Source organism: Mustela erminea, chromosome X (assembly GCF_009829155.1).
Source record: "Mustela erminea isolate mMusErm1 chromosome X, mMusErm1.Pri, whole genome shotgun sequence".
In the NCBI taxonomy this organism is placed as follows: Eukaryota; Metazoa; Chordata; class Mammalia; order Carnivora; family Mustelidae; genus Mustela; species Mustela erminea.
In genome coordinates, this window is record NC_045635.1 from 42,058,504 (window position 1) to 42,071,920 (window position 13,417).

General features: G+C 42.7%; 1 protein-coding gene across 18 annotated transcripts in view; it reads right to left on the reverse strand.

Annotated features, from left to right (window-relative positions):
* Positions 1-338: 338 nt before the first annotated feature.
* Positions 339-13,417, reverse strand: part of ZNF182 (zinc finger protein 182) — a 48,302-nt gene continuing 35,223 nt past the window's right edge. For 13 of the 18 annotated variants that reach the window (XM_032330537.1, XM_032330535.1, XM_032330532.1 and 10 more), the window contains 3 exons: positions 9,354-9,480; positions 8,951-9,046; positions 339-3,344 (listed from right to left, as the gene is read on the reverse strand). In XM_032330537.1, coding sequence (XP_032186428.1) covers positions 1,711-3,344; positions 8,951-9,046; positions 9,354-9,480 — 1,857 coding nt within the window. In that variant the 3' untranslated portion in view covers positions 339-1,710. Of the gene's footprint in view, positions 3,345-8,950; positions 9,047-9,353; positions 9,481-12,003; positions 12,197-12,595; positions 12,630-13,417 lie in introns of those variants that run through there. The other 5 variants (XM_032330547.1, XM_032330545.1, XM_032330544.1 and 2 more) reach the window with 5 other exon arrangements.

Consider the following 13,417-nt stretch of genomic DNA (forward strand, 5'->3'; position numbering starts at 1 on the left):
TTTGTTAAAATATGTAAGGACAGTGATGGGCTTTAATACAGGGTATTTTCAGAGGTCATGGAGCACACTAAATTAGGAAATGTTTTCCAGTCTCCATGATTTCAGGTTTATGTGATGTGGTCCCAGCCGACCTAAGAACCACCGCACTTGGCACACTCAGGAAAAGTGAGGCCCGTGTGCCTTTCGAACCAGCTGGTTATCTGTTGTTCTGACAGATTATTCTGTTTACTATTCACTCAAAACATTAAACTCCATATTGAACATCCATGTCTCAAATGTTAGGAAATCCTGTATCTAGAATCTAACTTCATTATCACAGCAATGGAACAAAACGTTCATTTTAAAAAGTTTTATTTATTGAAAAGGTAGTACAGCCACAGAGCACAATTTTCAAAAGCTATGAAAGGACACAGAGGTGTCTCCCTCCCAATTCCATTCCCCCAGCCACCCACTTCCCCTGCCCTTTCCCAGAGGTAATCAGGGTTCGCAGCTTCTCATGTATCTTCCCAGAGAGAGTTGATGCATATATGCTCAATTACGTACTTACAATTTGTTTTTATATGCAAATGGTAGCATATTATATTCATGATCCTGCACCTTGCTTTTTGCACCTAATTGTGTTGGAGATCATCCCACATCACTACACAGATGATGTCCAAGTTCTCTTTATATATATGTATATATATAAATTTTTATATATTTCTACATATATATAATGCGCACACACACACACACACACACACACGCACACACACAAAATTTTTTTTTTTTCATTTCGCCTACCTAGGAGGTTTGCTGTATGAACATACCATGATTTCAGGATCTAGACCCCTGTCACCTAGACAGCTTCCAACCTTTTGTTTTCACAGTGCGCCTGTGAAGATCTCTGCATGGTCATCATTTCATACATACGTGAGTATATACATTCCTAGAAGTGGAACTGTAGGCTCAAAAGCCATTGCCTCTGTGGTCTTCATTACTTTGGAATCATTATTTGAGTAAGAGTTTTGCCTGGACTTGCTGTTCCCCAGAGGTTCATGTGGGGTAAGAAACGGGGACCACATTCTAGGCAGGTAAGAGTTTTTCTTAAAATTGTCCCCCCCACATTTGGTATTTCTTTTAGGTTTGACTTCTCCAGAGTCTGTAAACCGGGGCAGCTGTAGGGCTCTTCACAAGGAACACCCCCTTCTCCTGCTCCAGCCCCTGTCACAAGTGCTCCTCTCATGACTGCAGACTACTTTCTACAAATATGGCTTGTCTGAGTGATCTCTTGTCAAGGCCTCTGCCAGCCTCTCCTCAGACCCCAAATGGGTCTAGGAGACATCCTAACTCCCACCTGTCAATGCCCTCTGTTACCGTGGTGGATGGAGTTGGCCTTGCACTTGGGGGATGTCCTGAACCTCAACTGGTGAGTCCTCACCAGTGCGGCCCCACGTGTGCAGTCTTGAGTGTTTGCTTTGAGATCTCCTGCACTGGCGCGTGGTCCCCTCTGCCTCTGGCTGCGCTGGCAGGGTTTCAGCTATCTCCTCCTTGTGGCAGATACAGAGATTACACTTCCTCTTCTGCTCCTTGTAGTGTCTGGGTGAAGACTAAGATGAAAAGAGCCTTTTAATCCCCATATTTAAACCAGAAATCAGAACGTACTTTTAAAACGTTAATTAGACAAAACTTTCCCTCAGTGAACCTTAACAGGCACCTTGGATCTACTCGTTAATGTGTGATGAGCTTTGACTTCCGGCTATGGCCCTTCGCGTGGGCTTTCTTTCCCATGTGTGTTCTCTGATGTACAATCAGGTTTGATTTTTGGGTAAAAGCCTTCCCACATTCTGCACACTTATAGGGTTTCTCTCCCGTATGAGTTCTCTGGTGTACAGTGAATGTGGATTTTTCTCTGAAGGCTTTGCCACACTCAGAACACGCATAGGGTTTCTCTCCTGTGTGTGTTCGCTGATGTATTATGAGCTGGGACTTCTGGCTGAAAGCTTTCCAACATACGGGACATTCATAGGGTTTCTCTCCTGTGTGAATTCTCTGATGTATAATGAGCTTGGACTTTTCTCTGAAGGCTTTGCCACATTCATTACATTTATAGGGTTTTTCTTCCGTATGGGTTCTTTGATGTATAATGAGGTAGGATTTCTGGGAAAATGCCTTTTCACATTCACTGCATTCGTAGGGCTTCTCTCCTGTGTGACCCCTCTGGTGGAGCATGAGATAGGATTTCTGAGAGAACGCTTTCTCACATTCATTACATTCAAAAGGCTTCTCTCCTGAATGAGTTCGCTGATGTACACCAAGGTTGGATTTTTGGGTGAAGGTTTTCCCGCACACATCACATTCATAGGGTTTCTCCCCTGTATGAGTTCGCTGATGCACGATGAGGGTTGACTTCTCATTGAAAGACTTCCCGCATTCGGCACATTTATGAGGTTTCTCCCCTGTATGAGTTCTTTGATGTATAACAAGAGTTGACTTATCACTGAAAGTTTTCTTACACTCGTTACATTCATGGGGTTTCTTTCCTGTATGAGTACTGTGATGTATAATTAGATCAAGCTTCTGTATGAACGATTCCCCACATTTAGTGCATTCGTAAGTTTTCTCGCCCGTGTGCGTTTTCTGATGGACAATGAGGTTTGACTTCTGAGTGAAGGCTTTTCCACATTCATTACACTCATAAGGTTTCTCTCCTGTGTGAGTTCTGTAATGTATGATGACGGTTGACTTTTCTCTGAAGGCTTTTCCACATTCTGGGCACTCAAAAGGTCGCTCTCCTGTATGACTTCTCAAGTGTATAATGAGCTGAGATTTTTGGCTAAAGGCTTTTCCACATTCAGTACATCCAAAGGGTTTCTCTCCGGTATGAGTTCTCCAATGTACAATGAGGTGTGACTTCTTGCTGAAGGTTTTCCTACACGCGGTGCATTCGAAGGGTTTCTCTCCATTTTTAATTCTCTCTTGCAGACTGAGCCCTTTCTTCCGCCTGAGGGCCTTCCCACACTCTTTATGTCCATGCGGCTTTACTCCAGGAGTTGTTTTCTCATACCCCGTAGGGAAGAATAACTTTGCACATCCACTGTCATGTTTCTTTCCTACAGAGCTTCTGGTAAATAAGTCTAAACTATCTACCATATTATTTCCAAATGGCTCATATTTATGGGACCTTTGGATTGAAGCAACAAGGTTTGTATCCAGATGAAAGGCGTTTCCAAATTCATTATAGTCGTGGCCAGTCTTGGTGATAATTGTTTTCTTGTCAGGGAATCCAACTTGCATCAACAGATACCTATCTTGGTCATCCTGGTGCTGTCTCTCAATCTGTTCACCAATTTGACAGACTGCTTCTGGAAGGAAGTACAATAAACCATTTTTGTAACTTAATATTATATAATGACCCTTCTTTAAAAGTGCCCTACCATATAAAAGCTGATACTATTATCTCATTTTATCTGAGTTCTAGAGAAGATCCTGACCATCAAATCCCGTTCTTTTACTAAACTCCCACCTGCTAGGCTTTTTGTTACCAAGAACAATCTTTCCCTGACATCTCAGTCTGTCTTACTTCTACTTTTACATCATCTCTGATTCCTGTCAACTCTGGGGACCTTATCAACCTTTATCTTCACTTATCATATGAACTCTTAAGTGTCCAGGACTTATACAATTTCTAAGCAGAAATGCAACAGTGTGGCTAATGGACTCAAATCTTAGACAATCCTGAATCCACATTCTTAGTCAATCAGAGAAAGATGCAGAATAATTAACCTTACAAAAACGAAGAAAAACTTTTCCCCCAATCTGGATTCATCCAAGCTTGCATTCACAGTTCAACCCCATCTTCTCCTGTCCATACTATTTTCACTAAAAACTATGACTCTATCAATGCCAAACCCTTCCTCATTTTTTATCACCCACATAGCCTAGTCTCCCATATTTTGCTATATTCAAAATCTAGATAACTTTCAGGTTGCCTGGGTGGCTCAGTGGGTTAAAGACTCTGCCTTTGGTTCAGGTCATGATCTCAGGGTCCTGGGATCGAGCCCCGCATCAGGCTCTCTGCTCAGCGGGGAGCCTGCTTCCTCCTCTCTCTCTCTGCCTGCCTCTCTGCCTACTTGTGATCTTAAAAAAAAACCCCACAAAATCTAGATAACTTTCAAGAAGCAATTCTGTCTTTTCAAAGAAGCTTATTCTGATCTTCCTGTATAACTAATTTTTGTTTTTTTCTAAAGTAGCTATCTGTCCCACTCATTTAGAAGTTAAAGTTGCAAAGCTTCGGCTTAAATATACCATATTTCATCACCTGCAAGATGCACATTATTTCACATTTTAACACATTTCTGAACCCAGATGTACTTATTATCAATGGCATGTCACCAATTAAGTGGTGGAAACTTTTCTTAGTGGCTATGTATTAAAATCAACTGGATCTTGAAGTCAATAAAATATGGTAAATACTTTCTGCATCTACCAAATCTTAATCATTTCTGTAGTTGACTTTTCACCTTTTCCTGAAATTTTGTATGAAAAATGGACAGAAAAGATGAAAGAGTATAAAAAACTATTCAGACTACCACTCAGACTTAACAGTGATAACATTTACAATAGTAATACTGAATTTGAAAATGGACCATGTTCCTATGACATCCTTAATATCATTAGCAAAAAACTCATTCTTAGGCATGAATATCAGACTCAAAGAAGTTGTTTTTGCAAAATACATCTGATGGGGCCACCCAAGCTCCACCAAGTGTCACAACCAACGCTGCTACCACAACAGCGGCTATGCTGACTCAGCGCCACAGCACTACTCTGAAAAGAAATAACACATTTCACAGGCTCTTGACCATTAAGTGAAAAAAGGTGAAGAAAACTGTATAGTAGGCTACCGTATTTCTAAGGAAAGAAATCTATAAATACATACTTATATAGACTCAACAGGTAAACAAGGGAAGAACACAGCCGTACGCTTTAATAAATGCTTACCTACAGAAGGAAGGGAGAGAATGAAAAGCAAGGAAAGAAGCTGAACTTCTTTAAATATACCTTCTTCTCTAGATTTGACTTTGGAACCAAGTCAGTATTTTATACATTCCTAAAGCAAAACTGGATTTTAAAGGATCCCGTAATAATAATATACCCTCATCTGTATTTCCAAACCACCATCGCTGGAAAGTCTTGGTTCTCAATGGCACCAACGTGATTACCTCAGTTGATTCACACCACAATCGACAGCAGTCTCAGAAGAATGCTAACTACATTACCATCAGATGTAAGATTAACAGAAACGTTTAAGCCCAGAATTTGATTAGGAAATACCAACCTTTTTAAATGAAGGAGAAGTATCAATTTGAATACATGATGTATTTTCTCTTACAAAAACTTTTTTACCCGGCGCCTGGATGGCTTGGTCAGTTGGGCGTCTGCCTGGGGCTCAGGTCATGGGTAAAGCCTGCACTGGGCTTCCCTGCTCGGCGAGGAGTCTGCTTGCCCCCAGGCCCAGCTCCTGCTCTCTCTCTCACTCACGCTCTCTCTCAAATAAAATCTTTTAAAGAATCTTTTTACATGGTTCCTAGCTCTGTCAATTTTTATTTTTACTTTTTTTAGAGACTTTATTTAATTGAGATAGATTGAGAGTGAGAGAGCACAGGCAGAGGGAGAAGCAGGCTCCCCACTGAGCAGGGAGCCCAATGTGCGGCTCCATCCCAGGACTCCAGGACCATGACCTGAGTCGAAGGCAGACACTTAATGACTGAGCTACCCGGGCATCCCTGTCAATTTTTAAAAGGCCTAGAAGCAATTCACTAGCATCCAAATTGTGGTCTCAAAACACTATTTACAGGGCGCCTGGGTGGCTCAGTGGGTTAAGCCTCTGCCTTCGGCTTGGGTCATGATCTCAGGGTCCTGGGATCGAATCCCACATCAGGCTCTCTGCTTGGCAGGGAGCCTGCTTCCTCCTCTCTCTCTCTGCCTGCCTCTCTGCCTATTTGTGATCTCTCCCTGTCAAATCAATAAATAAAATCTTTAAAAAAACATTATTTACCACCAAAAAAACCCACCCAACCAACCAAAAAAACCCAAAACAAACAAATAAACAAACAAACAAAAAACAGGGTTCCTTGGAGAAATGGCTCATTCCAGGCCAGAGATGAGAACTATATAAAATGAGCCTGGAACATCCGGTGATACCAGAAAGTTTCTGCTGGCCAGATATAAGGCAGTCTGATTCATAATGAGGATAAAGCAATGGATTAAAACACAAAATATTTATTTTTTTTAAAAGACCTATTGGGGGGGCGCCTGGGTGGCTCAGTGGGTTAAAGACTCTGCCTTCAGCTCAGGTCATGATTCCAGGGTCCTGGGATCGGGCCCCACATCAGGCTCTCTGCTCAACAGGGAGCCTGCTTCCCTTCCTCTCTCTCTCTGCCTGCCTCTCTGCCTACTTGTGATCTCTGTCAAATAAATAAATAAAATCTTTAAAAATAATAAATAAAAATAAAAATAAAAATACCTATTGGGGCACCTGGGTGACTCAGTGGGTTAAGCCTCTGCCTTCGGCTCAGGTCATGATCTCAGGGTCTTGGGATCAAGCCCCGCATCGGGCTCCCTGCTCAGTGAGGAGCCTGCTTCCCCCGCTCTCACTGCCTATTTGTGATCTCTCTCTCTCTCTCTCTCTCTCTGTGTGTCAAATAAATAAATCTTTTTTAAAAATCTAAAAAAAAGACCTATTAGTCACCTTTTGAATGTTGCTATAAAACCAACTCATTATTTTTAAAACTGGTAAACAAATGGGAAATGTATATAACTGAAATGGAACTCCTGGAACACACAATAAGTAACAGATGAAAGGCAATCAGTGTTCTTTATAGAACTATTCCAGCTAATCAACAAAGAAGGCATGACAGAATATCACCATTTTGCAACATTAATGAACAGATACAAACAATGACCACCCAGAACTCATAGCTACAACAGAAAACCATGCATTACATGCCTCCTGATGAGAGGATGTCATGCCGGCTAGGAAGTGAACTTGCTTAAAGAAAAAAAAAAATAAAACCCTGAATCTGGTCAAACTTCAAAATCTAACCATCAATTTATAAGAAAAAATAAGGGACAGAGGAATATGTTAAGTAGGGTATTTAGCGAAGTCCAGAACGTGGGAAACTAAAAGACAAATTAACCAGTTACTTAAAAGGGGGGAGGAGATAGCTGGGAATCATTTGTCCATTATGGGAAATGAGAACGCAAGGAGTTGTGAGAACCCTCCGCCCCCGGATCCTCATTTCTCAGTACCATCCCCCACTAAAAGGGATCAGAAATCCTTGGAGAAGCTGCTGATTCTAGGTCTGAAACAGGCCAAGTACAGTGTGAACCTGGAACACATTTCTGTGCTAGAAAGTGCTCAGAGAAGGATGGGGTCATGTTAAGAGACAGAGGAGCCAGCCCGAAGGGACTCCTACTGGACAAACTGAGGACAATTTGAACATCAAAATGAGTAAGGACAAAAGACATTAGTGCATTATAACATCCTGAGAAATAAAACTCTGAGTCCATACCGATACTAAAATGCATTCATTAAAGGGACAGGGTAAGAGAAGAGGGCCAACTTATAAATGGAGAAGGAATGATAGAAAATTCCCCCTTCTTCCAAACATCTTATAAAATGATTCAGGCAAGAATCCTCTGGGTGATAAAACCACTCAGTAAAAGTTTTTGAAAACAGGATATTAATCATTTGGCAGCTCCACAAAATGTTAAACATGTGGTTTAACAACCCCACTCCTGGGGCACCTGGGTGGCTCAGTTTGTTGAGCGAGGGCCTTCGGCTCAGGTCATGATCCTGGAGTCCTGGGATCGAGTCCCCATATCAGGCTCCCAGCTCCATGAGGAGTCTGTTTCTCCCTCTGACCTCCCCTCTCATGCTCTCTCACTCTGTCTCTCTCTCTCTCTCTCAAATAAATAAATAAAATCTTAAAAAAAAACAATCCACTCCTATGTCCATACTCAAAAGGAATGAAAACATTCATCTCCATAAAAATTCTACATGAATGTTCACAGCAGCTTTCTAATGGCCAAAAAGTGGGAACAGCCTAAATATCCATCAGCAGACAAATGAACAGAAGTGTAATCCAGACAACAGAGTATCATCTCACCATAAAACGGAATGAAGTCCTAATACATGCAACCCCGTGGAGGAACCTGGAAACCATGCTGAGTGAAAGAAACCAGACACGAAAGGTCACATTTTATATGGTTCCATTTACATGAAATCTCCAGAACAGGAAAAAGCATAGAGGCAGAAAGTGGTTGCCAGGGGATGGGGGAAGGAGGAAATAGACTGACTGATGAGGGGTATGGGCTTCTTTCTGGGGTGATGATAATGTTCTAGAATTAGATAATGGTGATGGTTTCCTACCTTGGCGAATATACTAAAAACTCCTGCATTTGTATCCATCAGAGAGAGTGAAGTTTGTGGTCTGGGAATTCTCTCTCAATAAAGCTATTTTTAAACAAAGATAATCAAGATGTTTTAGGAGAGCAAACCTGATAGGATTATCTAGACTGGATGGCAACAGATAGCCCAGGCCCGCGTCAGGACAGCAGTGCCGAGGCCTGGGACTCAGGGGGGCCTGGCTTCAGAGAAGGCAGTGAGAAGCGAGACGGGGAGAGGGCATGGGGCAGGACTGGCACTTACAAGACACTCAGCCACTGGGAAAAAAGCTGTGCAGAAACTTTGGAGTGAGCACCAACTTAAGGGGAGTGGTCTAGTGGGTGTGGGATGGGGCAAGTGGTGTCAGTCCTATGTCTGAGGTATTCATGTCCCTGTCCAACAAGAATAAAGGGTCACAGCGCTTCTCCAGACATTCTTGAAAGCTTTTTCAGATGTCCTTGCCCCTGGCTGACAAGCTGGCACCCCCTGTCCCCATCATCTTGAGTCGATCCCACTCACCTGGAAAGCTCCAGAAGGAGATTTTTGTTTCTCCCAAGCATGGTTCTTTGACCTCCAACTTGAGGATGAGGTCTGGTTTGGTCCCCTGCGGTCCTGCTAATGAGAAATGACAGTCTTCAGAGAGTCTGGGTCCTCAGAGAGCCTCTGAGAAAGAGGGCGGGGGGGTCTGAGCCAGTGTGGGAGACCCGCTCACTTGACACAATGGTCCAGTGGTCAAGTCGAACCATTGCACCTGGGTTATGTTCACAAACACCCTATGAGGAAACTTCAATCCCCGGAACTCAACATCCAAGGCTTCAAGCAGTTCAGAGACCTTACAAGTTTTCCAGAGCGAGCAAGGAAAGGCCCTCCATCAGACACAGTAGTCACGAGCAGCAAAATGACCTGAGGAGGCCATTCTTACCCACAGAGACCAGGTTGCTGTACGTCTCCAGCATCACTTCTCGATACAGAGTCTTCTGTGGAGGGTTCAAGTACTGCCACTCCTCCGGGGTGAAATCCACAGCCACATCCTCGAATGTCACGAGGCCCTGTAATTGCACATTCCTTGTACTCCAAAATACTGACCACTGGGTGAGGAGGATGAAATACAGGGAACTGCTGACTGGGTTCCCAGTTCGTGAGGATGACTTAATACCGGACTCCTGCTTTGTTGGGAAATCACAAGCCCTAGCAGAAAGACTGATCCATCGAGAATACGGACTGTTTCGTAAGTATACAGAATGTATGTTAAACGATGTGGTATTTGCACAAGGAAGGACAGTCCAGTAGGACTAAAAAGAGAATCCAAATGCCCTCTGGACACCTGAGTTATGACAAAGTTGACATGGCAAGGCATTGGGGGGGGGGCTGATCTTTTCAAATAAATGTGGACGGATTACTGGGTGTCTATGAGGGGAAATCACCTTTAGCCACTAACTCACCATATACAAGAATCCGCTACAGAGGAACTGTAAATCTAATGTGAACGATAACACAAGGAGGTGCCTAGAAAACAGGACAGGAAAATGTTTTCATGGTCTTGGTGGAGGGAAAGACTTCTGAAACAAGATGTGGAAAGTGCTACTCATGAAGGAAAAGATTTGTAAATGTTACAAGATTAAAAATACAATAGTCAGGGAAATACAAATCAAAACCACAATGAGATAGACACCAGCCCACTCCTGTCAGAATGGCTAAAATTAAGAACACACAAAACAACAGGTGTTGGTGAGGATGTGGAGAAAGGGTAGTGGGGCGGCAAGCTGGGGCAACCACTCTGGAAAACAGTATGGAGGTTCCTCAAAAACTTTAAAATAGAGCTACCCTATAATCCAGCAACTCTGCTACTAGCTATTTACCCAAAGGATTCAAAGATACTGACTTGACGGGCACCTGGGGGTCTCAGTTGGCTAAGCGTTTGCCTTTGGCTCAGGTTGTGATCCCAGGGTCCTGGGATCGAGCCCCGAACTGGGCTCCCTGCGTGGCAGGAAGTCTGCTTCTCCCTCCCCCACTGCCCCTGCTTGTGTTCCCTTTCTTGCTGTGTCTCCCTCTGTCAAATAAATAAAATCTTAAAAAAAAAAAAGATACTGACTTGAAGGGATACGTGCACCCTGATGTTTATAGCACCATTAACAACAATAGCCAAATTATGAAAAAAGAGCCCAGTGTCCATCAACTGATGAATGGATAAAGATGTGTTATATATCTACAATGGACTAGTATTCAGCCATAAAAAAGAACAAAATCTTGCCATTTGCAATGTGGATGGAGATAGAGAGTATTATGCTAAGTGGAATAAGTTCGTCAAAGAAAAATAAATACCATATGGCTTCACTCATATGCGGAATTTAAGAAACAGAATGAATGAGGAAAGGGGAAAACAAAAGAGAAAAAGAGTCAAGCCAAGAAACACTCCTGACTATAGAGAACAAACTGATGGTCGCCACAGAGGACCGGGTGGGGGATGGGTGAAACAGGTGAAGGGGATTAAGGAGGGCGCTTGTCATGACGAGCACTGGGTGTTGTATGGAAGTGCTGAGTCGCTATACTGTACGCCTGAAACTAATAATACACTGTACCTTAACTAACTGCAATTTAAATAAAAGCAAAAAAGGTAGAACAGTAAAAAGGCAAGCCTGAAATGGGAGATTATCTGCAACATTCAACATTGATAAAGGGATCTTCTCTGGTGCATACAAAACCCCTGCACATCAAGAAGAAAGACAACACCAAAAAGCCGAGAAGACATGTGAATGTGTACTTCACTGAAAACAAGATCCAAATGGCCTATGAACATAAGAAAAGGTACTCCACCCGATTAGCACTCAGGTAAATGAAAATTTAAGCCACGCTGAGACACTCCTGTGCCCCCACTAGAAAGGTTATAATGAAGCAGCCTAAAATAGCATAGGACTGTGGTGAAATGAGAACTCCCACAGTTAGCAGGAATGAATCCTGGCAGAGCTGCTTGGGGAAGTTGTTTAACGGTGTTTACTAAAGTTAGTGATTTGCATGCGGTACGACGCAGCAATTCTTCTAGGTACACAGCTTCAAGAAAATCATGCACACGTGCTCTAGAAAACGAGTGCAGGGATGTTCACAGAAGCCCTACTTCTAAAACTAAATCAGGGGGAAAAAATCAGATGTCCCTCAACAACACAATGGGAAACTGGCAGTCATTCAACGGGACCTTGTGTGGTGATGAAAATAAATGAACTACAAACTGCGTAACACAGATGAATCTCACCGATGTACTGAAGAGCAGAAGAATCTAGACACGAGAGTACATGCTACACGATTCTATTTATATAGAGAATAAGAGCACAGGCAAGGCTAATCCATGATGTTGAAAGTCAGGCAAGGGCACCTGGGTGGCTCAGTCGTTAAGTATCTGCCTTTGGCTCAGGTCATGATCCCAGTGTCCTGGGACTGAGTCCCACATCGGGCTCCCTGCTCGGCGGGAAGCCTGCTTCTCCCTCTCTCACTTTCCCTACTTGTGTTCCCTCTCTCAGTGTCTCCCTCTGTCAAATAAATAAATCTTAAAAAAAATTAAAAGTCAGGCGAGTAATTACCTTTGTGGGTGGTACTGGTTGGGAAAGGGCATGAGTGGGATTCGGAGGTCCTCGTCCTCTTCTAATCTCGACCTGGGGGTGACTAGACAGTGTGTTCGCTCTGTGATAACGCACCAAGCTGTACACTTACAAACTGCATTTCATGTATAGTTAAATATACTTTATATCTTTATACTAAAAAATCATTTTTTAAAGGTTTAATTTATTTATTTGACAGACAGAGATCACAAGTAGGCAGAGAGACAGGCAGGGAGAGGTGGGGAAGCAGGCTCCTCGCTGAGCAGAGAGCCCGATGCGGGGCTCAATCCCAGAACCCTGGGATCATGACCTTAGCTGAAGGCAGAGGCTTTAACCCACTGAGCCACCCCGGTGCCCCCAAAATTATTTTCAGCAGAAGTGCAAAGGCAATTAAATGGAAAATGGGAGTTCCCATTTCAACAAATGGTGCTGGAACAATTGGATATACGTATGCAAAAACAAAATATTCCAATAAATACCTCCAACATATATAAAACTCAAAACACAGAACAGATCACAGACCTAAATGTGAAATCTAAACCTATAAAATTTCTAGAAGATACAGGAGAGGCACCTGTGTGGCTCAGTCAGTTAAGCGTCCAATTCTTGATCTCAGTTCAGGTCTTGATCTCAGGGTCATGCGTCCAAGCCCTGTGTTGGGGCTTTAAAAAAAAAAATACACTCACACAGGAGAAAATCTTTTTAACCTTAGGTTAATCAAATATTTCTTAGATGGGAGAGTGAAATTCAAGAGACTCTGTTAAAAGAAGAAAAAGCCACAGAATGAAAGAAAATATTTACAAATCACATTCTGGCAAAAAAAAAAAACTGTATTGAGAATATATAAAGAGCTCTCATAACTAAAAAAAAAAAGGCAAAAGAAAGATATTAAACCAAAGAAAACATACAAATCACAAATAAGCACACAGAAAGATATTTAACACATCATTAGTCCTGAAGAAAGTGCAAATTAAAACCACAATGGGAGTTCCAGACAGCTCTGTGGGAAGACCATGAAATCACCTCCTTCCACGGACACGACAAACTTACAGCTCTATATAGAGTAATTTTCCTCTAAAAAAGACCTGAGAACTACATGAACAGCAGCACCTCCACAACAAAAGACAAAGAGACACAAATGAGAAGGCCAGGAGAGGCAGTGACAGAACCTGACGTGGGACCCTACACCAGGAGTGGCGACCCCACAATCGGAAGAGATCACAAAAATATGGTACTCTACTCAAAGAGTAAAGGGACTGTGGCCCACATCAGCACCCCTGACCCTGCGGCCCGCACCAGAAAGCCCCCAAAATGTTTGGTTTTGAAAGTCAATGGGGATTAAGGCCAGGAGAATCAGAGAATGTCGGGAACAGAGAGATCCCTTGAAGAGATTCTT